Consider the following 25,771-nt stretch of genomic DNA (forward strand, 5'->3'; position numbering starts at 1 on the left):
TCCCACTTGTAAACCTAGAAGACTAAAGTAGGATTGTCAAAAATTACTGAAGCCAGCCTAGATCATACAGTGTGTACCAGGACGGCTTGAGCAACATAATGAGGCCTTGCCTTAAGGCAAAAATGTAAAAATTAAAGCGGTAAAACGGGCTGGAGACGTGGCTCGGGCGTTAAAGAGAATAAAGACAAAAGCATAAACACTAGGCACTTTTGGGCCGGCCAGGACTACATAAAGACGGTGCCCCCGCCCCAAATGATGGGTGAGAGGACTTTGATTGGATTATCAAGTGAGCCGTTCTTTAGTCCTCTCCGCCACGGGTCTTTATGAGAATGAAGAATCTGAAAAACAAAACAAAAAACCCTCGCGTTTATTCGGGCTGGAATGCAGAGCCAGAGGACAGCTATGCAGGCAGCGGCTCGTCCAAGCCCCCAGAGAGGTTCCGTCACTAATTTAACTTGTTGCTTATGCTCGGAATTTCCTATAGAGTGCGAGCCTTACCTCTTTTAATTATAGAAGTATTTACGTGGTATTACTAAGTAGCGGAGTAGTTTGTGTTGAGGGACCGCCGCCAGGCAGGCTTCCCGCGCTCCTACCGAAGCCACGCCCCTACCCGCCCCGGAGCCACGCCTCCACTCGCTTCGGAACACGCCCTCTACTAGCCGGAAGCTGCTGACAGAAGTGAGGAAAACCCGGATCGGCGCGTCTAGCCGCCGCGAGTGCGTGTGCGCAGGAGGCGTCGCAGGCGCACTCTGCCAACTCCGGCGGTCTCCGCAGCGCAGGCGGGCGCGGGCGCGGGCGCAGGCCCGCACGGTCCCCGCCCGAGTGCGGGATGGCGGCCAGCCTGTGGATGGGAGACGTGAGTGAGAGCCACGCCTGCTCCGAGAGGACTAGAGGGTCTCGAGTCCTAGAGGAGGGCGGGGCTGAGGGCTAGGGCCCTTCCGATCCCTGGACGGTGTAGGTGAACAGGACGGGTTCTGGGGACAAGGAAAAGCCAGGCCTGTAGTGCCGATTGAGACGCGTGCCTTCATCCCTGCACTTGCGACAGAGGCAGGAGGCCGGCCACAAATTCGAGGCCCCGTAGCGAGTTCTAGGCTAGTTGGGGGTTCGCAGCGAGGCCCTTTCTCACTCCTACCGTGATAGGACAGGGAGGCTGGGCATCAGAAAGAAGAGTCATCAGGTCAGAATCTTCGGGTTACAGGTTTTGGGGTCCCCTTTTCCAATATGACAAAGAAAAGGGGATATTGGGGGTGGAATGGGAGGACCCCCCAAGAATTGAGGGGTCTTTTGTTCCTAGGGCCGAAGGCACGGAGAGTTCCAAAAAGGGGAGCGATTTTTGTTATTTTTGTTTTGAGATGGGGGCTCACATAGTTCTGACTGTCCTGGAACTCACTATGTAGACCAGCCTGGCATCGAACTCACAGAGAGATACGCCTGCCCCAGCTCCCGAGTGCTAGGACTAAACGTGTGAGCCACAGGGCCCGCATTTGAAGTAAAGAAGTGGCTTAGAACCACAGCACCCTTCTGTGGAGAGTGTCCCGGACCAAGAGGGAGGGGCTGGACCCCTTAGGGAGCTCCTGGAACTGAGCCTCACTGTTGCGGTTTTCATGCAGCTGGAACCCTACATGGATGAGAACTTCATCTCTAGAGCCTTTGCCACCATGGGGGAGACCGTGATGAGCGTCAAAATTATCCGAAACCGCCTCACAGGGTACATCTCCCTTTCACCTCTCCAGTCCTCAGTAGAGCCTGCCCTTCCAGAGGACAAACATCGCTGGAACCCGGGCTTCTCGCCTGGTCGTGGTCCTCATCACACAGTACTGCAAAAGGAACATGGGGTTGGGGTGGATGCTTACTGAGCAGAAACAGCTTTCAGGTTTCAGTATCCCAGTGTTTCAGGGCAGGATGCTGGAACCTGTGTTTGAAAACTGTAAGTCACTTGTTTGCTTTGTATATCTTTGTTTTATTTTGAAACTTTTTCGAGATAGGGTTTCTCTGTGTAGCCCTGACTAACCTGGAACTCGCTGTATAAACCAGGCTGGCCTCTAACTCAGCAGTGCAGAACTCAGCTCCCCTTTATTTAATTTTGAGCATGTGCCATCTCTCCTGCCCACATACCCCTCCCTTGTTTGTTTGTTTGTTTGTTTTTCTGTTTCAAGAAATCAGGAGAGTTCAGAAGTACAAGGCTGGGGGAGGACAGTGAGGTGGCTCAGCACCTCATAAACTTGTTAATCTGAGTTGGAGATCCTGGACCTATGATACATTGTATAGACTTTTCAAATAACTAAACTGGGGTAGGACACAGGCCTGTAATCCCAGCACTTGGAAGACCAGAATATCCCGAGCTGTATAGAGATACCCTTTCTCAAAAAACCACAAATAATTCTCAGATAATTAATTAATACAAATATTAAAGAATGCCCATCTGTGCCACCTCAGGCTCTCTGTCATTGGACAGGAGGGAAATAATTTCAGGTTACCTCAACTGGTTTTAAGGATGCTGTCCTCCCGGAGTATTCTAAGACTCCCACAGAGACCCAAACCCCTATGTTTGTCCTTCTGTATACTGACAGTGTCTCTAGACTACGATACTAACACAGTGTACAGATAAAACTATCATCTAGACCAGTGGTTCTCAGCCTTCCTAATGCTCCAACCATTTAATACAGTTCTTCGTATTGTGGTGACCCCAACCATAAAATTATTTTGCTACTTCATAATTGTAATTTTTCTACTGTTATGAATCATATATGAATCTGATATACAAGATATCTGACCTATGACCCCTGTGGATGGTTAGTAAATAGTTCACGGACTGTCCACATTCACTGTCCTTGAATTAAATTTGCAAGTTGTTTCTCATCTGGAATATGGGGTGTAATAATAATCGAGGCTCTGTTTGTGGTGTAGCACATGCCTGTAACCCCAGCACGTGAGAGGCAGTGGCAGACCGATCTATATGACTTTGAGACCAGCCTGGTCTACAGAGTGAGTTCCAGGACAGCCAAAGCTACATAGTGAGAGCTTGTCTTAACAAAAAGGAAAAGAGAAAAAAAAAAACATTTTCCTCTCTTCAGGCCAAGATGTACCTGGACATCTTTATCATTCTGTTTCTCTGCTTTCTTTCCAGAATCCCAGCTGGCTACTGCTTTGTGGAATTTGCAGATTTGGCCACAGCTGAGAAGTGTTTGCATAAAATTAATGGGAAGCCCCTGCCAGGAGCCACACCTGTAAGAACATTTGGATGATGATGACCCTGCCATTATTATTGTCCTTAATTACCAACACATATTGAATTGGTACTGGATAGTTATGTCATTTTATACAATAGGTAGTGTTATCGTTCTCAACCAGGAAACTGAAGCAGGGAGATACAATGATTTGCTGAAGGCAATACAGGTAGTTAGTAACGGAGCCAAGATTCAGGCAGAAGATTGATTGTCTACAAAACCCTGGCCCTTTCCACTCTGCAGTACTGCCTGCTATGACAGAAGACTTGAAAATTGGGCTGGGGGTTGTAGCTCAGTGGTAGAGTACTCACCTAGCATGCTCAAAACCCTGGGCTCAATCCCCAGCTAAAAATAAAGACTTGAAACTCTAGGTCTTTTGCCTGATTGAAAATCTAGAACAGGCTGGTAGCAGCAAGAACACATCTCAAGAGAGTTACATTCTGCTCTTCCCACAGTTACTTAGCTTACAGCTGTACCAGCTGGCACACCTGGGCTCATAGAACCATGGAGCTGGCAGTGCCTTTAACGGTCAACCGTGCAACCCCTTCATTTTATACAGGAGAAAAACTGAGGCTTAGAGAGGGGGAGATGTTTTGGCCAAGGTAATTTATTTCAGTTTTTTTCAAATATTGTTTGACTTTTGAAGACCCTTCTCTGTTTTAGTTTGTTCATGTGTTTTTAAATTTCTAGGCAAAACGTTTTAAACTGAATTATGCCACTTACGGGAAACAGCCAGACAATAGGTAAGTAAGGAGCTGCGTGAGTGTAGCTCAGGCTCCAGTGTGTGTTTGATGTCGTGGTGCCAGTTACTGCCAAAAGGAGGGTAGAGCATTGAATCGCCTACTCCCTGGCCCCCATCGTGTCAGGGCTATGTCTTTCCTTCTTTGAATGTCTCTTTTTTTGTGGGTAGACATATATCTCAGACTGGTCTCAAGCTCCCTGTGTAGTCGAGGATGACCTTAAAATTCTTCTCCTCTAGCCCCCAAGTGCTGTGATGAATAAGTGCGTGCTCCGCCCCTACGTGTTTGAATGTTCGAGACACACCATGCTGGTGATGGAGCCCAGAACTTTGGGCATGGAAGGTGTCTTTAGTCACTGTTGTGCCGTGAAGAGAAAACATTTAACTGGGTGCTTATTTGTCTATTCTCGTCATGGTGGGGAGCATGGCAGAGGGCATTGCAGGCATAGTGCTAGAGAAGTAAATGAGAGAGACTGGGTATGGCGTGGGCTTTTGAAACCTTAAAGCCCACCCCCAGTGGCATACCTCCTCCGACAAGGCCACACCTTCTAATCCTTTTAATCCTTTCTAAGCATTCAAATATATGAGCCTATCGGGACCATTGTTATTCCGGCCCCCTTATTCAAACATACAACAGAAGGCAAGAACTCTTATCTTGAGCTCTGACTATTTATTTGTTGTTTTATTGAAACAAGTTCTCATTCTGTAGCCCACACTTACCTAGAATTCACTAGATTGCCAAGGTTGGCCTCAACTCACTATGCCTCATGGTGCCTAAGATTATAGGTGTGTGCTACCATGCCTAGCGAGGCAATGTAAGATTACAGGTGTGGGGCTGGAGAGATGGCTCGAGGTTAAGAGCATTGATTGCTCTTCCAGAGGACCTGAGTTCAATTCTCAGCAACCACATGGTGCCTCACAACCACCTATAATTAGGTTTGGTGCCCTTTTCTGACATGCAGACAGACATGCCAGCAGAACACTGTACATAATAAATAAATCTTTAAAAAAATATATAGGTGTGTGCCACCATGCCTGATGAGGCCCTGTTCGTTCTCCCCTCCCCCAACCTTCTACCATGTTAATTTTCCAGGTTTTGAAGTTTTATTCAGTAAGGATCTTCTTACTATAACAATGTGAATCCAGGAGGTGGTGGTGAATGCCTTCAATCCCAGCACTCAGGAGGCACAGGCAGATGAATCTCTGATTTGAGGCCACACTGGTCTACAAGAGCTAGTTCTAGTATAGGTGCCAAGCTACAGAGAAACGCTATCTCAAGGAAAGGAAGGAAGGAAGAAAAATGTGAATTGATTATCATTTTCATTGACTGTCTAGAAATATTTGGCTGCTATGTTAAGGATTTAACAGTCCGGGCTAGAATAGACAAACTCCAGTTTTGCATTTCCACATTGGAAGCAATCCTGCCTGTTTCACAGAGTTTCTAATTTGCAATGGTTCTTCAGCTCCATCTCAGACTATAAAGACAGCGCTGTGGTCGGGTCTGGTAGCACCCTGTCATCCCAGCTCTCAGCACTCAGGAGGTAGAAATAGGAGGAACGTGGCAAGTTGGAAGTCATCCTGGTCTGCATACTGAGTTCTCAAATAGCCAGGGCTACACAATGAGATGCCTACTCCAACAAAAAACTTGAGTTGCTCTGCTTAGTCCTCAGTGGTTTTTGAAAGTTTTAGGACAGTGTCTTAGAAGCTTTCCAAGCTTGTTATCTCGTGACCCTGTACTTCCATTCTCCAGAATTTATTCATGGATATGTGCGAGGTGCAATCTCCTAAATGCTCATCAAAGTGTGCCTCATAATACAGAAATGGCTTGGCTATACTATGTTCATTTGTTAGAATCCTCACAAGACATGTTGCAGAGTCCTGATGTCATGGTGTTGGCAATATGGCTGTGTTGCTTAGACTTACCTCAGACTCCTGCTATAGCCTCTTGAATAGCTGAGATTTACTGGTGAGCATCACTGCACCCAGTTTGGCAATATATGAGAACCTAAGATTGCAGAAGTAAAACATAGTGGGTCACACTGAAGTTTTGTAGGTGAAATGACAGGGACATAGCTCATTAGACACAGTGTCTGTGCAGGGAGCCTTGGGCTTAATCCTCAGCACCAAATAAAATGTCATAGCGACTTGTCTGTGATCCTGGCACATGGGAGGTAGAAGCAGGTAATTCAGAAGTGTAGAAGGAAGTTTTTGTCTCACCTGGTCCTGCAGCCATTCAGTCCCAAAGAAACACACAGGGGCTTATATTTATAAACTGTTTGGCCTATTGCTCAAGCTTATTATTAACTAACTCCTACACATAAATTAACCCATAATTTGTATCTATGTTTGGCCATATGGCTTGGTACCTTTTCTCAGTGAGGCATTCTCATCTTGCTTCTTCTGTGTCTTGCTGGCGACTGATTGACTGCCTTTGCTCTTCCTAGAAATCTCTTAGTCTGTTTGCCCTGCCTATACTTCCTAGCCAAACAGCATTTTATTAAACTAATATGAGTGAGAAATCTTTACAGTGTACAAGAACATTATCCCACAGCATTTCCCCCCTTTTTAAAAAAGATTTATTTATTTATTATGTGTACAACATTCTGTCTCCATGTATGCCTACAAACCAGAAGAAGGCACCAGATCTCATTGTAGATGGCTGTGAGCCACCATGTAGTTGCTGGGAATTGAACTCAGGACCTCTGGAAAAGCAGCCAGTGCTCTTAACCTCTGAACCATCTCTCCAGTCCCTTTTTTCCTCTTTTAAAGACAAGAACTCTGAATCTGATCTCCGTTGTTTAGCTTTTTTCCTGACCATTTTCCATAACAGCTTATAACCTACACACTAAGCAAAGATAAATATCCATAATCCATTTATTTATTTATTTATTGTGAATGTGGGCATAGTTTTCTAGGCTACTTCCTGCTGATTGGGGGCACTGATAATCTTTTGGGGAACCAAAGAAAATTTAGGATTATAGTCAAGTCCTGACTGGAAAGAATATTCTGTGAGACTGGATCATCTCAGCCAGTGGTCTTGAAGCTGTTCTGAATATAGAACTCAGAGGAAACTGCAGTAGAGGTGCTCTAAAATGTTGGATCATCTCAGCCATTCATTCCCATTTGAGAATTTTCCGAGGGTCTTGCTTGATCAAACCTTATTTTTCTTCACCCAGAATGAATCCACAGTCTCTCATTTCCTGTGGAAACAAAAGCAAAACCTCTTCTCCAAAGTAATATATCTTTTGACGTAAATTTTGAAGTTAAGGCATTTTCAAAATATATAGATTGGATTAATCCAGCAGCATTTATAATCACATGTCTTTTAGCAGCTGTTGCTCCTTCCTCAGCAGTCAAACAATTCAAAGACAACACATTAACATATAGTATCCAGACTTTGTATATTTTCCATCTTTACATACCTTTTTTTTAACTTTATTTCTTTTATTTTTATTTTTTAATTTTTGGTTTTTTTTTTAATTTATTATGTATACGGTGTTCTGTCTGTCTGTATGCTTGCTGGCCAGAAGAGGGCACCAGATCTCATTACAGATGGCTGTGAGCCACCATGTGATTGCTGGGTTTTGAACTGAGGACCTCTCAAAGAGCAGTCAGTGCTCTTAACCTCTGAACCATCTCTCCAGCCCTAATTTTTGGTTTTTTGAGACAAGGTTTCTCTGTGTATCTTTGGCTGTCCTGGAACTCACTCTGTAGACTAGACTGGCCTCAAGCTCACAGAGATCTGCCTGCTTCTGCCTTCCAAGTGCTGGGATTAAAGGCATGTGCCACTATACCCAAATACTCTTTCTTTTTTTAAGGACTTTCTCTGTCCTTTTTCTTTTCTCTCCCAAGCCTATGTATATTTTTAAATACATTGTAAAGTGTTTTGAGGTTTTTTTTTTTTTCATCTGAATCTGTCCTTACCATATATCTCTATCTTGTTCTGAGCACATGAGTCTTTATAGTCTGCTAAACAGCATGCCTAGGATTAAAGCTGCAACTTTGGCGGCTGGCTCCCTCCCAGTCCTTGGCTTTCTGAGAGTCTAGCTTCATGGCAGAGGTATTGGCAGCAACCACATTTATTGCCACATCTCTGTAGTTTCTAGGTCCATGCCGTCACCAGGAAGCCTGATGCCAGTTGATCATAGACAGCACTCAAGTGTTTAATGGCAGAGGCTCCTGAAAGAGCTGCAAGGGTTTTACTGTTAGCGCTGAGTCAGGAAATCTTTAGCGTATACAAGAGCATTATCCCACAGCACAGAATTTCAAGGTCATTTTAAGTAAAATGTGGAGTTTGAGGCTAGCTTGAGCTACATGAGACTTTTTTAAAAACCAAACAATGGGCTTTAGACATGGTTAGCATTGAAGAGAGAGTATTATTCTTGCAGAGGACCAGAGTTTGTTTCCATCATGTATATAGGTATTGAGACGCGGTCTCATATAGCCCAGACCAACTTTGAACTTGCTATATAACTGAAACTAACCTTGAACTTGTGAATCTTCCTGTTTCTCCCTGGGCCTGGCAAACTATACCAACAATATGTATCTTGCTTGAAATGCTTAAATAAGACCTAGCATGGTGGCACAAAAAAACAAAAACTGAATCTGAATCTCTAAATACATTTGTAAACATTTCTACAAAAGGTTTGATGACTTGTTCCAAAAGAGTTTGAGAATTTCTTAACTAGATTTTAGGTCTTTAGGAGATAAGGGTCTTATTTTATTTATTTATTATATATACAGTGTTCTACCTCTGTGCATGCCTGCACGCCAGAAGAGGAAACCAGAGCTAATTGTAGATGGTTGTGAGCCACCATGTGGTTTCTGGGAATTGAACTCAGGACCTCTGGAAGAGTAGTCATTGCTCTTAACCCTCTTAGCCATCTCTCCAGCTTCCTGTCTAGTTTCTTAAAACAAAACCAAACATAAAAACTCCTGGCCAGACATTGTGGCGTGTGCCTTTAATCCTAACACTCAAAAGGCATAAGCAGGTGGATCTCTCTGAGTTTGAGGCCAACCTGGTCTAAACAGTGAGTTCCAGGACAGCTAGGATTGTTACACAGAGAAACCCTGTCTCAAAAAACAAAACAAAAACCTCCTTGGAGATACCTCTTATCTAGCCCCTCACCTGTTCAGTCTCGCCTGTTTTCTCCCTCTCTCTATATTTTTTGAGGCAAGATTTCAGTGTGTATCCTTGGCTGGCCTGAAACTTACTAGGTAGACTAGTCTAGCCTGGAACTCGTAGAGAGACCTACCTCTGCCTTCTAACTGCTGCAATTAAAGGAGTGCTTCATCTGCATCCTTACCCTCCCCAAGATAAGGTTTCTCTGTGTAGCCTTGGCTGTCCTGGAACTTGCTCTGCAGAATAGGCTGTCCTTGAACTCAGAGATCATCTGCCTCTGCTTCTGCCTCCTGAGTGCATCCATGCCCCACCACACCCAGCCCTGTACTCTCTTGATGCTTAAAGTCAGATAGGTTTTGTGTAGTATCTGCTGACCTCAGAGCAGGGAGCTATTTCCGTAATCTTTTGAAGAAGTATAATGAACTATAGTTCCAGAAACTGACAGCAGGTTTTTGATATTTTTCTTGCTGACTCTTCTCTCCTCTCAGCCCTGAGTACTCCCTCTTTGTCGGGGACCTGACCCCAGACGTGGATGATGGCATGCTGTATGAGTTCTTTGTCAAAGTCTACCCCTCCTGTCGGGGAGGCAAGGTGGTTTTGGACCAGACAGGCGTGTCTAAGTAAGGCCTTACCTGCTACTTATGTTTACTTTGTTCAGCATTCTTACCTCCTGGGGGGACGGATCAGAGACACCAAGGAGGGTGGTGGCCCAGAGTGCAAGCTTTCGAGCCAGACAGCCTAGTTCGAGCTCAGCTTCATCAGTGACAAGGGATGTGCACTAGACAAGTTACAGATACTTGCTGTTTCCTAATCTATAAATTGAAGCAATATTATATAATTGGCATAAGGATTAGAAGGAACTATGAATAACTGGTATTTATTTCTGTGAATAAGGCTTTCTGTGTAGTTAAAAATACTATTCTTTAGCCTGGAGTGGCACTGCACACCTATATTCCCAGAACTGGGCAGTGGATGTAGGAGGATCAGAAAATCAAGGCCATTCATCTTTTATGAATATATAGTGAGTTCAAGGCTAGCCTGGGCTACATAAGGGTCTCTCTTTGTTTTTGTTTTTCAAGACAGGGTTTCTCTGTGTAGCCCTGACTGTCCTTGAACTCTTTCTGTAGACCAGGTTGGCCTCTAACTCAGAGATCCACCTGTGTCTGCCTCCCGAGTGCTGAGATTAATGGCGTGCACCACCACTGCCTGGCTGAGACTTTTTCTTAATGCTCACCCACCCACCCCCACAAAAGTAAAGAAAAAGGAGGGTTAAGTTTTCCATTTTAAAATGGAGAGACCTGTCAACACTTGAAAGGCGAAAGCTAAGGATTTTGAACTCAAGCCAGCCTGAGCTACACAGCAAGACCCTACCTCGAACAAAACAAGAAAGATGAAGCTAGGCTTGTTGGCACAGGTCTATAATCCCAACTGCCCAGCTGAGGCAGCAAGATTGCAAATTCAGGGTCTTTGTGTGCTGTGCAGTGAATTTACGACCAGTGTAGGCAATTTAGCAAAACCCTGCCTCAAATAAACAAGCAAACAAACAAACAAACAAATAAATAAAAGACATGGTGTAAGTTCCAAGAGAGATGCAGGGCTACACAGAGTAACCCTGCCTTTAAAAAAAAAAAAACAAAAAACAAAAACAGACAAACAAACAAGAGGGCTAGGGATATGGCTCAGTAGTTAACAGCACTGGTCATTTTTCCAGAGGACCCAGGTTCAATTCTCAGTCCCCCATGACAGCTCACAAGTATCTGTGACTCCAGTTCTAGGGGATCTGACACCTTCATACAGGCGCAGGCAAAATCATCAATGTTCCTGAAATAAAAATAATTAAAAAATGAAAATAGATACAACCAAATGCTAGGATGTAGCTCAGTATTGGAGAGTTTGCTTAGCATGCACAAGGCTCCGAGCTTGATTTCCCCACTCAAAAGAAAAGAAGGTACTTTTTTTTTTTTTTAATTCTTTGCTGTGCATGGGATTGAACCCAGCCATATTCCACCATTCCAAGAAAGGCTTGTTCTTTTTGTATTTGTACTAGATTTTACACCCAGGTACTTAGTGTACTAAGCTAATGCCCTAAAACAGCCATTTCCTCAGTCCTGACTCTCCCCCCGCTTTTTTCCCCATATGGTCGTAGCTGGCTTCAAACTCACAATTCTCCACGCTCAGCTTCCCTAGTACCAGAATCACCAGCTGCAGCTTATTCTTCATCAGTTAAGTCATTTTACTCAGGCTTTGGGAGTGTGACATAGAGTTAAGTCTGCTTCTGTTGTGCGTGACTCTGGGCTAGTTATCAATCCTCTCTGAACTTTGGCTGCTCGTTAGTGCTGTGTAGTACTCCATGTGATGGGGTAACCTTGAAAGTGTCCTCAGCACCTTGTCCAGCAGATAGGACGCACTATTAATTGTAGGTATCATGAGCAGTCTGTAAGTTGTTTGACCTCAAGGAACAGAAACCAGGTCTGTCTGTAACTGCTTCCCGGCATGCCTGATACATCCCTGCAGGAGTCTGAAAGGTCTGCAGGACAAACTTCACCTGTCCCCACAACTACACAGTGCTAATAATGTTGCCTTCCCCTCGTTTGGGAGGGAAGCTCCTGTTTGGGAAGCAGCCCCTGGATGAAGGGGTGAGGAGAATGGGGGCTGAACTGAAAGGAGGAGTGCCCACAAGTGTCAGGATCACACTGTGTGATCGTCCTGCCCTCTGTGTTTGGCTCACTCTCCCTTTCTGGCCTTTTCCCTCTGTGCTCCAGCCCACCTCTTTTTCCACCCCCTTTTCCATGTTTCCTCCTGTAGACTTCATCACTATTGTGATCTAAGTTGCATGTTGGTTTTTTTCTCCCTCCAGGGGCTATGGTTTTGTGAAATTCACAGATGAATTGGAACAGAAGCGAGCCTTGACGGAGTGCCAGGGAGCAGTGGGACTGGGGTCTAAACCTGTGCGGCTGAGTGTGGCCATCCCTAAAGCGTGAGTTCCGCAGAGAGCATAGTCCTGGACTAGCTAGCCTACCCTGGGCCCTCTTTGGCTGTTTGCTGAGTCAGGACATCCATATGTGGAACACAAGTCTGCAGAGAGGCAGATGTCACAGATACTGTGTGCTTTGGCCAGGCTTGGTGTGGGGGATGAACTAGCATAGCCACACACCCCTGGAAGCTAATAGCCGAGGGGCCAGACATTGAGGGCAGCAGCAGGGAAAGCTGTTTTGTTCCATATCTTTGCTCTTTGGCCAGCTGCTGCTGTTGGGAAATTATCTATAGAGTTTGCTAGAATTAAAAAAAATAATGATAATAATTCTAACCAGTGTCTGAAATACTGTGTATCTCAGGGCTAAGCTGTCATGCTAGCTAGGCTTTGTTTTTTTGTTTTTTGTTTTTAAGCATGGTTTGTTTTATCTTGTTTTGTTTTGATAGACAGGGTCTCTATGGTTATACCTAGCTTTGTTGTTTTGTTCTTTGTTCTTTGTTGTTTTGTCTCACAGAGACCCATCTGCCTCTGCCTTCAAGTGCTAGCATTAAAGGTGTATGCCATCACTCCTGGTCCAAGTGACATTTCTTATCCTTCAGCCAATGCAGTATTTCTCAGCAGGTAGAGATTTCACTCACTAGGAGGCATTGGTGGCATCTGGATATATTTTGTGGTATTACAACGTACTAGTGGCATCCAGTAGGTTATAACGAGGGGTGCTGCTCCAGATGCTGCAGTGTACAAGGCAGCCCTCCAGCTAGGAATTAGGAATTCTACCAACTGGCAGAAGTAACAGGGCCAGCCAGGCGGTGGTGGTGCACGCCTTTTATCCTAGCACTCAGGAGGCAGAGGCAGGCGAATCTCCATGAGTTTGGGGCCAGCCTGGTCTACAGAGGGAGTACCAAGACAGGTTCCAAAGCTACAGAGGAACCCTGTCTCGAAAAACCAAACAAACAGAAGTAACAGGGTCCGAGATATCTTGACCACAAAGTACAAGGGCAGCCAGACTTCAGGAGACACCTTCCCAATGGTCATTTGGAAACAACAGAGACTTGAATGTTTGACAGGATTTCACTATGTAGCCCTGGCTGGTTTAGAACTTGTTGAGCAGAACAAGCTGGCCTCAAACACAGAGATCTGCTTGCCTCTGCCTCCCAAGTGATTGATGGGATTAAAGCAAAGAAAGATTGTTTTGGGTTTTTATGTTTGTTTGTTTTTGAGTTAGGGTTTCTCTGTGTAATCCTGGCTGCCCTGGAATTCGCTCTTGTAGACCAGACTGACCTCAGACTCACAGAGATCTTCCTGCCTCTGCCTCCTGAGTGCTAGGAATAAAGGTGTGCACCACCACTGCCCAGCAGAAAGATTGTTTTTAAAGGAAGTAACAGGTCTGGAGAGATGGCTTACTGACTGATAGCCCTTTCTGCTCCTCCAGAGGACCTGAGTTCAGCTTCCAACACCCACTTTAGGCAGCTCACAGCCACCTATGACTTTAGCTCTTGGGGTCTGATATCCCCATACAGAAACATACACATAAATAAAAACCTTTAAAAATCATAATTTCATTATTCTGAATTGGCTGTAGTACCGTGAGTAGTGCCACACACCTGCAATTGCAGGACTCAGGCAATTGAGACAGGATCAGAATTCCAGGTCAGCTTTGCAAAACCATGTAGTGAAAACAAGCAAACTAAAATTGTCAAAAGCAATTTTCATATCTCAAGTCCCTTGTTCATATACTATAAATTGAGTCAATTTACATGTGGTAGGATTTATTTTTTTTCTAATTATGGGATTTAAATCCAGAGTCTTGCACTCTGTTTTGAATTTCATAAGTAATATTTATTTTCCCCCTCAGTTTATTCCATATACTTGCTTTTCCATGTAGCTGCACAGTTGTATGTGTGTGGTTTTGGTTACCTTTTGGTGGGAGTGGGGCGTTGAGACTTCACAAATGCTAAGCACAGTCTCTACGACTGATGTATGGTCCTGTCTGGTTTTATTTTAGAGTATACTACAGCATATTCTTTTATATATAAGTTCTGTTCAACAATTCCTCTGTTGTTGATCATTTTGACTGTTTCTGGTGTATTCCTGTTTGTTTGATAATTAGACTGTGGCAATATAGCTGTAAGCAGAAACCAAGGCCCATCTGCAAACTTCTGATTTGTTCTGTCTATTCCACACTGAACACAGTTGTTAGTAATCAGTGCCCACCCCTGAGGAGGTGCTCTCAGACCCTTGGGATAAGGAGACCATCACTGTAATGCATAGATGTCTGAAGGAAACACAACCAACCCAGTCCAGGAAGATGAACCTCAGTTACTGTCAACAGAGTAATGGATATCCATAGATTCATTAAGGAGGGATCAAAGAGGTGAATATTGGGGGTATGCTCAGCCCAGCATTTGGCAAGTAGGACCATCTGCCTATAGCCTTCAGCGAAGCATCCTGGGCTAGAGCCGGGTGCTTCAGTATTTAGCAGTTGGATTTGCTTAGCACTAATTGAGTCCCTTTCACTAAGCAAGAGCTTGAAAGCGCTCAGTCAAGTGTTGCAGCCTTTGCAGTGCCTGGTATTCTCAGCTCCTGCTAACAGCTTGGTTTCTTGTCTGGGTTGATAAGCATAGCAATGGAATATACCAGTCATGAGGACAGAGGTCACTCTTCTCTTGAGTCCGCCAACTGCATGGTGGAGTCAGCCTCGGGCTCTTGCATGTTTTTGGTGTCATAGGACATTCTTAGCTCAAATTCATGAGTGGAAACCCCTTGTCATGTGCTTGAGCTTCTCCACACATGGTTTTTGTGTCTTGGAAAGCAGTGAAGCCTTTGTGGATTTGGCAGTCTATCTTTGGTTGGAGTGGTGGTGGTTACAGTATGGTTAAAAGGAAGCTTCCCTCCAGCCCTGGTGGATTCTTCAGAATGTGAAAGTTGAATCTAGGCCTGGCCTAGTGACTTGTCTTTGCTTTTCGTGTTTTGTTTTGTTTACTCCAGACAGGGTTTCTCTGTTTAGCTTTGGTGCCTGTCTTGGAACTAGCTTTTGTAGACCAGGCGGGCATTGAACTCAAAGGGATCCACCTGCCTCTGCCTCCCAAGTGCTGGGATTAAAGGCATGCACCACCACTGCCCAGCTTAAAATTTTTTTTCAAGATTGATTTATTTCTGTATACAATGTTCTGCCTGCATGTATAACTTCATGCCAGAAGAGGACACCAGATCTCATTATAGATGGTTATGAGCTACCATGTGATTGCTGGGAATTGATCTCAGAACCTCTGGAAGAGCAGACAGTGCTCTTAACCTCTGAGCCATCTCTACAACCACCAGATATTTTATTTTTTTATTTTACATGCATTGGTGTTTTGCCTACCTGCATGTATGTATGTATGTGTGTGTGAGGATGTCATAGCACCTGGAATTGGAGTTACAGACAGTTGTGAGCTGCCATGTGGATGCTGAAAATTGAACCAGAATCCTCTGGAAGAACAGTGCTCTAACTGCTGAGCAATCTCTCCAGCCCCATAAAACCCGATATCTTGTTATGTTTTCCTGAGCTTTTGCAACTGTCAGAGAACAGAGCCTCCCAAGATCCTGAGAAAGGGGCTGGAGAGATGGCTCAGAGGTTAAGAGCATTGAGCTGCTCTTCAGAGGTCCTGAGTTCAATTCTGAGCACCCTCCTGGAGGCTCACAACCATCTATAATGAGATCTAATGCCTCTTCTGGTATGCACACATGCATGCAAACAAAACACCCATATACATAAACAAATCTTTAAAAAAAAGTTGGGGGGGGGGTCTTGAAGGCAGACAACCTGAGCCAAGAAAGGCTTGTATCCTAAGAGCGTGGGTTCTGCAGGCAAACTGTCTGGGTTTATGTTTGTGCCTTAGTCTTGTGACCCTGGACCAGACACTTACTTAAATGCTCTATCCTAGCCTTCATCCTACAGCAGGGATGGGGATACAGAGTGTGGAGGGCAGCTGGAGCACTTAGTGCAGTCCTTGGTCAAGAGAAATCCTCTACATCTGATTTTGTTCCCCATAAGGAGCCGTGTAAAGCCAGTTGAGTACAGCCAGATGTACAGTTACAGCTACAACCAGTATTACCAGCAGTACCAGAACTACTATGCCCAGTGGGGCTACGACCAGAACACAGGCAGCTACAGCTACAGCTACCCTCAGTATGGCTACACACAGAGCACCATGCAGGTAACCGCATTCGGCAACTCTTGGGTCTCATTTGCCCTCCAGGGACCATCATTTTCTAAAGTGAAGTTGGTAGCGGGTTGGGGTTTTGAAAAAGTGGGGAAGGCTAGAGAGACCTAGCTCTGTTTGTCAAAAATCAGTCAGAATTTTCTCAGGCTCCTCATCAGTCCTCTCCTCTCTTGACAGACATATGAAGAGGTTGGGGATGATGCCCTGGAAGGTAAGAGTCTCTTCAAGCTCCTGGTAGTTGTTTCAAGTGCCAGCTGTGGGCCCTCAACTAGGTGTAACTTTGGAGTTGGAGCCTGTCCTGGAACTCACTCTGTAGACCAGACTGGATTCGAACTCAAGAGATTCACCTGTCTCTGCCTCCTGAGTGCTGGGACTAAGGGCGTGCACCAACACAGCCTGGCGAGAATGTGTGTGCTTTCTAATAGGTGTGGACACACCCATGATTGCCAGGTTCTGCCTGTTATAATGAAATGAGTGCTGCTCGCAGGGAGCCTATTACTTCCAAGCTGTGAGGCACTCTGCCCCACCCAGTGACTCTGTAACATTGATAGTTATTTTATATTTGTTGGTTTTTTTATTGGTTTTATTTCATGTGCATTGGTGTTTTGCCTGCATTTACCCTCTGTATGAGGGTCCCCTATCCCCTAGAACTAGAGTTACAGTTGTAAACTGTCCTTTGTAAGAGCAGCCAGTGCTCTTAACACTGAGCTATCTCTCTAGAACCTACTTTTTGTTTACCAGTTTGTAATTTTGTGTTGAAATTTCCTTCTGTTTTGGTTTGAGCTATAAGGTCAGGCTGACCTTCAGTGTGCTATGAATGACCTTGAATTTCTGTTCCTCCTGCTTTGCCTCCAGATGCTGGGATTACAGGCCTATGCCACCACACCCAGCCACAATAGTTTTCCGAAGTACAAGCTGAATTTTTAAAGGACAGGAGATTGAGACTAGACCGATTCCTTTCCATTCATGGCTAGGTTGGGTCATGTAGTGAGCCTTTGGATCAAAAGAAATAGCAGGTGTGATGGTGCAGCCTTTAAATTTAACCTTAGGGGCATCTCTATGAGTTTGAGGCTAGCCTAGTCTACATAGTGCCTGGAAAACTTAAGAGAGAAGAGGGAAAAGACTAACTTGGCTTGGCGTAGTAGTGCAGGGCTTTAGTCTCAGCATTGGGTTCTAGACCAGACAGCGCTACACAGTGAGCCTCCTGGAGAGATACTTTACTGTGGGCTTCTCTTTGTGAGCATCTTTCATGTTCAACATGGTAAAGCACTTCTGTAGTCCCCTGGCTGGGGCACAATGGGTTTGAGATTCACCTGGAACCGCAGACCGTCTCAACACCCGGAATCTGTTACGGTCTTTAAAGACATTCTCAGTATTTCAGTGTAGGCGAAGTTACTCATGATCCATCTGCCTCCACTTCCCAAGAGTGAGGCTATAGGGATGCCACCACACCTTCAAAATGTAAGTTTGTGATTTCTCAAAGAGACAGAACTAGGTCCCCAATTCATGTGACCAGGCATTTCATCAGACATTGGTTTAGTTTTTGGATTCATTCAAACTTAAATGTTTTCTAAACCCACATTTTAAATCTGAGCAGAACAGAAAATCTAAGACAGATGTAGCTTTGTAAACTGGAAGGAGAAACTGGCTGCTGTCACATGGTCCAAATTACAATGATTTCGATCTTCGATACCCACTCTAAGATGCCCGGAGGCAGGAGCCTGAGTGCTCCTTCCCGGTGGTTCTTTCAGACTGCTTGACCTTGTCCTTTCCTTCTGCAGACCCAGCACCACAGCTGGATGTGACTGAGGCCAACAAGGAGTTCATGGAGCAAAGTGAGGAACTGTATGATGCACTAATGGACTGTCACTGGCAGCCCCTAGACACTGTGTCTTCAGAGATCCCTGCCGTGTTGTAGCCAGGACATAAGGATGGACTGTCATCAGGGCTTTTTTTTTTTTTCTTGTGAAGCTTTTATCTTTTTAAAAATGGTTTATAAGATTTTAATAATTTACTGTTTTCTGAGATTGTGAGCCACTTCTCCACTTGTTATTTGTTATGATTAAGCCGTGAAAGATATGGAAGGGAATTGTTCTAACAGGAACTTAGATCACGTGACATTTACAAAAACCTTAGCTGGAGTCCTAGAAAAGTGGCTTAGTGGCCAAGGACACTTATGAGGACCAAGTTGTTTCCATGCCAGGCAGCTCTCCTACCCTGCATGAGACTCCAACTGAAAAGAACCCAAACATCCACTTCCGTACTCAGAAGCATTTAGAGATCACCCAGATTATGACACAGGCTCGATGCTTCTGATTGCCCACCAGTTTTCCCAGTAAAACAGGTAATTGTAGTGTAAACCTGCAATCTCAACCATGAATTGGCAGAATCAAGACTAAAGCCAACAGTCCAAAGCCTCATTTTAGAGGATTTTCTGATTCTGGAATATTTGTAAACATGTATTATTTTTCAGACTGTTACTGTGTATCCCTGCCTCTCTTGTAACTAGCTCTCCACAACCATGAATTGTTAAGCAACTGACAGTAATTGAGAATGGCTCCCACAGGTTGTTTTAATTGGCTCAGAGCCATCACTGCCTGTTCCCATGCATCTCCTCTGCTCACAGTATGGCATAGCACCTTGGCATTAAGTTGGTAAGCCCCAGGCAGTGCCTTTTCTTGGGACCTCTACAATTATGACTAGCAACCATGGTACATTACTCAGAGAGGAAGGGCTTTTTCCTTTATGCGTTTTCCCTGACTCCTAGTGAGCTTGACTGTCCAAATAAGCAGTTTGGCTGGGAGACATGTAAATCAAGCTCTGCAGTCCCAGAAAGCAGTCCATAGGAAATCACCTCCCAACTAATAAGTTGAAGATTTCATTTCAGTTACTGTCCTGGGTTCAGTGGGCACTGAATTTTGTTTAATCATTTTAAATTACAGAAGATACTTTCAGAAGTCTTTATTGAACCAATTACATGTTAAATACCAAAGCATTTCACTTTTTTCAAGACAGATCTTTGTAGCCTTTATTGTCTCAGTGTGGGCCATCACTGCTGGCTAATCAGAAAGTTTTAGTAAAAAAAAGCTTCTGCTTGCTTCCAGGGAAGTCCTCTTTTTTTCTGAAAAGGAAGTGTAAGTCTGTGTTAGTTCTGACCTCAGGCTTACTCCCCAGACCTCAGCCTTTTCCTAAGAACTGGTCTCAGTCCCATATCCGCATTTCTCATCCATAGATGTCCACTCAGATTAGGTTTCATCCTAGACCAGTGTTTGAGCTCCCTGCATACTTCCTCACAATCTATCTGATTGCAGGGGTAGTGGATACAAGGGCATGGCTGCTTAGCAGAATGCACTCATGGCCTTCAGTGGGCAAATAGCAGTCACAAGACAAGCAGCTTTGTCCATAAATGTGAGTAGCTAATGCAGCACACAGGCCAGACATTACTAAAATGCTGAATTTTACACACTTGAGCAGTTTCCTGCTATAATACTTAGGGACAGAGTGCATAACAGCCCTAACTTACCAACAAACTGTAGACTGAGATCATAAATGATCGCCCCGTCACTGGTCACATGGCTCTAAAAAAATAAATAAGTCATTAGAGACACCCAAGCACAACGCACCAACTGCCCAGAGGCATATGTAATTCTCAGGCTATCCCATTTTACAAGAGCCAAGGCATGTATGAATCTGACCCAATGCTCTATAGCAGACTATATTGCCATGAGGCCAGTTTCGGTCTGCTCTTCCTCCTTTACGACCACCAAGACCAGCGTCAAGATCCGATGGGAAAGGGAACCGGAGGGTAAGGCTGTCAGACAGCACCTTTACCTTAGTGACTGAGCAGAGGCAGGTTGGAAGACAGGTTGACTTCCCCAACTTGAGCCTTGAGAAGAACCTGCAGAAGGGAAAGCTTTGTTGTGAATATCCACGGACACAACACTGTCCAGGGTGGCAACACCAGGAACAACATATATAGGAAAGTCGAGTGGCAGCTGCAGGCACTGTGCTGGCCAGGGCTGTCAAAGTCTCTCCAGTTACTCTGGCATGCAGTTGGAGACCCCATGGCTACCACAAGCCACAGCCCTTGGAAACATGCTGCACTTCTCAGATCGCAGCTAACACTGCCATACTTACCAGGGCCTAGTGCTGCACAGCGTCATTGTCACATCTGTCTTCACGGAACCCCCATCCGGAACAGCTATGATGAAAGGCAACACAATTATCCATTTATCCTACAGTGTCCTGCACCTGGTCACCAACTGGCCTTCTCTTACAGGGAATGTGACCCATGGCGTGGCCATGTACCAGAATGTTTGACAGGTGAACATTTAAGTCCCCTTGTATGTTCTTATGTTCAGCAAACTACTTCCAAAAGTCCCATTCTACTAACTCCACACATCGAAGAGAACATTCTTGTTAGCTTGTAGCATAGTTATGCTGATGCTCATGAAGATTTCTAGATACTTCTGAGAAATCACAAGGTGGAGCTGTCTTTTCCCAAAATGTTGCAGATCAGTTACTGTAAACAGAACCGCGACCGTCAAGGAAAACTTTTTCTCTGGGCCTCCTTTTTGACCACAGCAGCTATGTAGAAGCGGCTGCAGCTTCGATAAGGGCCACGGGAAGTGATGGGGGTTACAATACCTCACACCCACAAACCACCTGGTTCACAAAATCTTAAATTACAGCTTTGACTACTAGACATTAGGTTCTTGATTTTAACGCAGCCTACATAGAACTCTTTAACTCCCTGTCCCCAGCCTACCCCCACACACACACAAGTTATTCTTACGTAATGTTTCAGTTATCAGGGTAAGTTTAAAATGGCCGCTTATGCAATCAGCGACAAAGTGGAGGTTTTAAACTCCTCCCGAAAAATATTTCTTAAAGGCTTGAGATCTATGGATGATATAGTTCAACTAGCACGTGCCGGGATCCAAAGTTTCGGCCGCAACACCCGTTAACCACTAGGGTAACTCCAGTAAACAGGAGACAGGTTAAGTCTCCAAAGATGACTCAGAAGCAACCGTCAGAGTCTCTTTATTTGGCGTCATCACAATAACGTCACCGCACGCAAGCACTTATCCCCTCGTCCCGCAAATGCTGTTACCAACATGCCGATGGCCTAAGTCACTCACCCGTCAAAGGGTGCAGTGTGCAGGCCGCGAACTTCCATTACGCGAGCCGCCATCGTGGCCTCCACCGTCGAGACGGAGAAGGCCGGTTTCTCCGCGGCAGGTTCTGCATCCCGCAGTCTTGGGCGCAGCAACCGGAGAATGCGTCCCGGGGACAGCGAGTTGTGGAGGTGAAAAAAACGAAGTACAAGACAACATCACAAAGACAACGCGGCTGCCGCAGGAAGAAAGGACGAAATGTGGCCCGCAGCCATCTTATATATGCTCGCGCCCACGGTCGCGCTTGCGCGCTCTGCCTGCCGCAGGGCGCTCTGGGAAGTGTAGTCCACGCACACTACAGCTCCTGTCCTGAGCCCGCCGAGATTGGCTGCAGCCAATGCAGATTAAGTCTCAGGGCAATTTTGAATTATCACGGATTTTAGAAAAGGTTCTCCGCATCAGGTGGTGGTGTAGCACGCATTTACTCCCAGCACTTGGGAGGCAGAGGCAGGCGGAGTGAGTTCCAGGACAACCAGGGCGACACAGAGAAACCCTGTTTCGAAAAACCAAAACCAAAAAAAAAAAAAAAAAAAGGTTCTTAGTTCTGAAAGTCTTGGGATGCCCCAGTGGGAAAAAAGTTTCTTGAGGGAGGATATCTAGGATCCAGATGGATTCATTATTTGTTCAAAACAAGTATATAGGGGCTGGAGAAATGGCTCAGCGGTTAAAAGCACTGACTGCTCTTCCAGAGGACCCGGGTTCAATTCCCAGCACCCACATGGTAGCTCACAACTGTCTGAAAAATCCAGTTCCGGGGGAATCTGACAGCTTCACACCAATGCACACAAAACAAAGATAAATAAATTATAAAAAGTTAAAAAAAAACCAAGTATATAAATACTGTTTTCTGAGCATCTGCTCTTTATGCTGGGCTGATTATTCCATCTCATTTTCATACAAAACTGTGTCCTGGCTTCTTGATTTGCCCTTTGTACAGGAAATTGAAGAATGGATCACAGCTAGCAAGCAAAGTAGAATAGACTCTGAGAATGGCTCAGACACTCTAAGTCACGACCGACCATGTGTTGTCTTTTGCTCATGGGATGAATGAATGAATGAATGAGCCCCAACCTAAGAACATAAATGCACTAGGGTGGTAAAGGGCATGAAATCCTGGGTTTAATCCCTCATGCCTCAGATCCTAGTCTGTAATCCCAGAACTGGGGAGGTAATTTAAGGAGGATTAAATGGGTAATGTAAGGTTTGGTTGGTTGATTTTTTTTTTTTTGTTTGCTTGTTTTTGTTTTTGAGTTAGGGTTTTCTACTATGTAGCTCTGCCTGTCCTGAAATTTACTACTAACCGTGGACCAGACTGGCCTTGAACTCACAAAGATCCACCTGCCTCTCCCTCTCAGTGCTGGAATTGGTTAAGATAAGTTCTGAGGCCAGTCAGGGCTTCCTGAGGCCGTGTCTCAAAGGGAAAAAAATACACACAGAAGCAGGGGAATCTCTGAGTTCCAGGCCAGCCTGGTCTACAGAGGAAGTTCCAGGACAGGCTCCAAAGCTACACAGACAAACCTTGTTTCAAAAAAGAAGGAGGGGGGAGGGGAAGGGAGGAAGATGGGGGGAAGGAAGAAGAAAAGAAGAAAAGTAAAAAATTGTTGCCAAGAATTAAGTAACTATTGGGTGGCGCAGTTACTTTGTAAATGTGTGTCCCTCCAGTTATTTATCTATTTATTCATTCTGTGAGGGGAAAGTAGTGTATTTAGTTTATGCTCCCAGGCTACTGTCATCACAGTGCGCGACAGTCCCAGCGGCAGGGGTTCAGAGCTGCTCGCATCACATCCACAGTAGATTGGTGACTTTTTCTTGGTTGGATTTTTGCTTTTGCTTTTACACAGCATCTCACTGGTTTGCCCAGGCAGGCCTTAGTCTCCCAAGTAGCTAGGATGACAAGCCTATCACCAGGCCCACTTTTTCCCCCTCCCTAATATCAGGGAGCACAACATTGACCTTACTATATACTGTCTTAAGCTTCATCCTTCAGCTCCTGTATCCACCTGAAGAAACAGCTTTCAGGCTGGGGAGATGCCTCAGCGGTTAAGAGTGTTTGCTGTGAAAGTGTGAGGACCACGGTGTGGATCCTAGCACCCACATAGCAAGCTCGGAGTGGTAGCTTGTGGGGATGTTTGTTTGTTTTAAAATTTATTTATTGTGAATATAGTGTTCTGTCTGCATTTTGCCCGTACACCAGAAGGGGCATCAGATCTCATCACAGATGGTTATGAGCCGCCATGTGGTCACTGGAAATTGAACTCAGGACCTCTAGAAGAACAGTTAGGGTTCTTCACCTCTGAGTCATCTCACCAGCCCCTGTTTGTTTTTTGAGATAGGATCTTACTATTTAGTCCTGGTTGACCTGGGATTTGACATGTAGGCCAGGATGGGCTCAAACTCACAGAGATCCATCTGCCTCTGCCTCCCGAGTGCTGGGATTAAAGGCGTGTGCCACCACTGCCCGTTTCCAAGTGTTGAGATTAAAAACCTGCATTAAAATGGGCCGGTGGCCAGGCCATGGTGGCGCACACCTTTAATCCCAGCACTTGGGAGGCAGAAGCAGGTGAATCCTTGTGAGTTTGAGGCCAGCCTGGTCTACAAGAGCTAGTTCCAGGACAGACTCCAAAGCTACAGAGAAACTTTGTCTTAAAAAAAAAAAAAAAAACAGGCAGGTGGCACACGCCTTTAATCCCAGCACTCGGGAGGCAGAGGCAGATGCAGGTGGATCTCTGTGAGTTTGAAGCCAACCTTGCCTACAGATGTAGTTGCAGGACAGGCTCCAAAGCTACAGAGAAACCCTGTCTTTTTATTTATTTATTTATTTAAAATTATTTGTTGGTTGTATACAATGTTCTGTCTGCATGTAACCCTGCCCACCAGAGAGGGCACCAGATCTCATTACAGATGGTTGTGAGACACCATGTGGTTGCTGGGAATTTAATTTAGGACTTCTGGAAGAGCAACCAGTGCTCTTAACCTCTGAGCCATCTCTCCAACCCCAAGAAACCCTGTCTATGAGGCTGGAGAGATGGCTCAGTGGTTAAGAGCACTCACTGCTCTTCCAGAGGTCCTGAGGTCATTTCCCAGCACTCACATGGCGGCTCACAACTCTCTGAAGCTGTCTTCTGGGTGCAGATGTACATGCAAACAAAGTATACATAAATAAAGTAAATCTTCCAAAAAAAAACCCTGTTTTGAAAAACAAAAAAAATAAAATAATGTAAGATTTTAGACAATTCTGAAGCCATTTCTAACAATTCCAAACCCTCCCAGCATCTGTGCCTCAGTGCTTCCCCTCCTCACCTGGGAACCAAGGACCTAACAGCTACACATGCACGTACTCAGTTCCTGAACAATTACCCATACACATATGTTTTGACTCAGTCCCCTGGGAAACGGGGTCAAAATGACCTCTTACCTCATCTGATCTGACAATAGTTTTCCAGTCAATTATTGGTATTAGCCCTTTTCGAATAAGACAATCATAAAAGGTCAAGGAACAACCCCTCTTGTTTCTATGGGGCCTTCTCCTTTAAAAGTAGACTGTACCAGCTAGTCAGGGTCTCTCAGCTTCCCGAATGCTGGGGGACCCTGTCATGACAGAATTAATAAAATCCTCATGCTTTTGCATTGGCTGTGGTATATGAGGTAGTCTCTGGGGGTGACTCCTTCTCGGTTTGGACACTAGAGCCCAACAATAAGAGCCTGCACTGTGACACACTACCTTGTTTTTTTTAAGACAGGGTCTCTCATTGACTCACAACGTGCCAGGTACAGTTGGAGAGTGCCCCAGATATCTTCCTATCCTCCTCCCAGGACTGGGTTTACAAGTCCTGGGGATGGAGTGTAGGTCCTTAGGTTTGGATGGCAAGCACTTTACCAGCTGAGCTCTTACTCCAGCCCATGTATGTGTTTTTCTGCCTTCCTCCTTAGAATGCGAGCTCCCCAAGAGCAAGAACTTTGCCTCGGTCTTCTCCGTGCTGTATGTGTGCTGAAATATAAAAGATAGAATGGGGGCTGGAGAGATGGCTCAAAGGTTAAGAGCGCTGACTGCTCTCCCAGAGGTCCTGAGTTCAATTCCCAGCACCCACATGGTGGCTCACAACCATCTATAATGAAAATATATGTGCCAAAAGGTAGGAGCTCAGCAGTGCACTTCTGAGACCTGAGTTCAATGGCCAGAAATCACATAAAGAGAGAAATGACCGCAAAATTGTCCACTAACCTGTGCTTGGGGTGTGTGTATGTGGGTGCACATGGTCAGGGCACATATGGAGGTCAGGACATTAAAATATACTAGAAATCAGCATCATCACCCAGTGATGATTAT

The 25,771-nt window shown here is 45.1% G+C and overlaps 1 protein-coding gene, 1 long non-coding RNA gene and 4 other non-coding genes across 10 annotated transcripts; 1 reads left to right on the forward strand and 5 right to left on the reverse strand.

The window, feature by feature from the left end:
* The first annotated feature begins 692 nt into the window (after positions 1-692).
* On the forward strand, positions 693-18,300 carry Trnau1ap (tRNA selenocysteine 1 associated protein 1). 5 transcript variants are annotated; one of them, XM_048434166.3, is made up of 9 exons: positions 695-856; positions 1,611-1,708; positions 3,128-3,227; positions 3,918-3,970; positions 9,577-9,708; positions 11,946-12,065; positions 16,099-16,261; positions 16,445-16,478; positions 18,049-18,300. In XM_048434166.3, exons 1-9 carry the CDS (start codon positions 830-832, stop codon positions 18,183-18,185), a joined length of 864 nt encoding a protein of 287 aa, XP_048290123.2. In that variant the 5' UTR covers positions 695-829; the 3' UTR covers positions 18,186-18,300. The 5 variants fall into 5 exon arrangements, with proteins under 5 accessions (XP_085542834.1, XP_048290125.2, XP_048290123.2 ...); XM_085686710.2 differs by lacking the exons at positions 695-856; positions 1,611-1,708 and adding exons at positions 1,782-1,927; positions 3,683-3,829; XM_048434168.3 differs by lacking the exon at positions 9,577-9,708 and having other exon boundaries at positions 694-856.
* A 913-nt stretch (positions 18,301-19,213) lies between these two features.
* On the reverse strand, positions 19,214-21,658 carry LOC125400291 (uncharacterized). The gene is made up of 5 exons (XR_015737488.1): positions 21,410-21,658; positions 20,405-20,468; positions 20,099-20,165; positions 19,790-19,845; positions 19,214-19,388 (listed from the first exon to the last, which is right to left on the reverse strand). It is a non-coding gene; the product is annotated as an uncharacterized LOC125400291 (long non-coding RNA).
* Positions 19,461-19,534, reverse strand: LOC125400557 (small nucleolar RNA SNORD99). Its single transcript, XR_007231995.1, has one exon. It is a non-coding gene; the product is annotated as a small nucleolar RNA SNORD99 (small nucleolar RNA).
* LOC125400544 (small nucleolar RNA SNORA61) lies at positions 19,946-20,074 on the reverse strand. The gene has a single exon (XR_007231983.1). It is a non-coding gene; the product is annotated as a small nucleolar RNA SNORA61 (small nucleolar RNA).
* LOC125400543 (small nucleolar RNA SNORA44) lies at positions 20,239-20,368 on the reverse strand. Its single transcript, XR_007231982.3, has one exon. It is a non-coding gene; the product is annotated as a small nucleolar RNA SNORA44 (small nucleolar RNA).
* Positions 20,756-20,891, reverse strand: LOC125400541 (small nucleolar RNA SNORA16B/SNORA16A family). The gene has a single exon (XR_007231980.3). It is a non-coding gene; the product is annotated as a small nucleolar RNA SNORA16B/SNORA16A family (small nucleolar RNA).
* Positions 21,659-25,771: the final 4,113 nt, after the last annotated feature.

The sequence above is a fragment of the Myodes glareolus genome, chromosome 3 (assembly GCF_982192425.1).
Source record: "Myodes glareolus chromosome 3, mMyoGla1.1, whole genome shotgun sequence".
NCBI lineage: Eukaryota > Metazoa > Chordata > Mammalia > Rodentia > Cricetidae > Myodes > Myodes glareolus.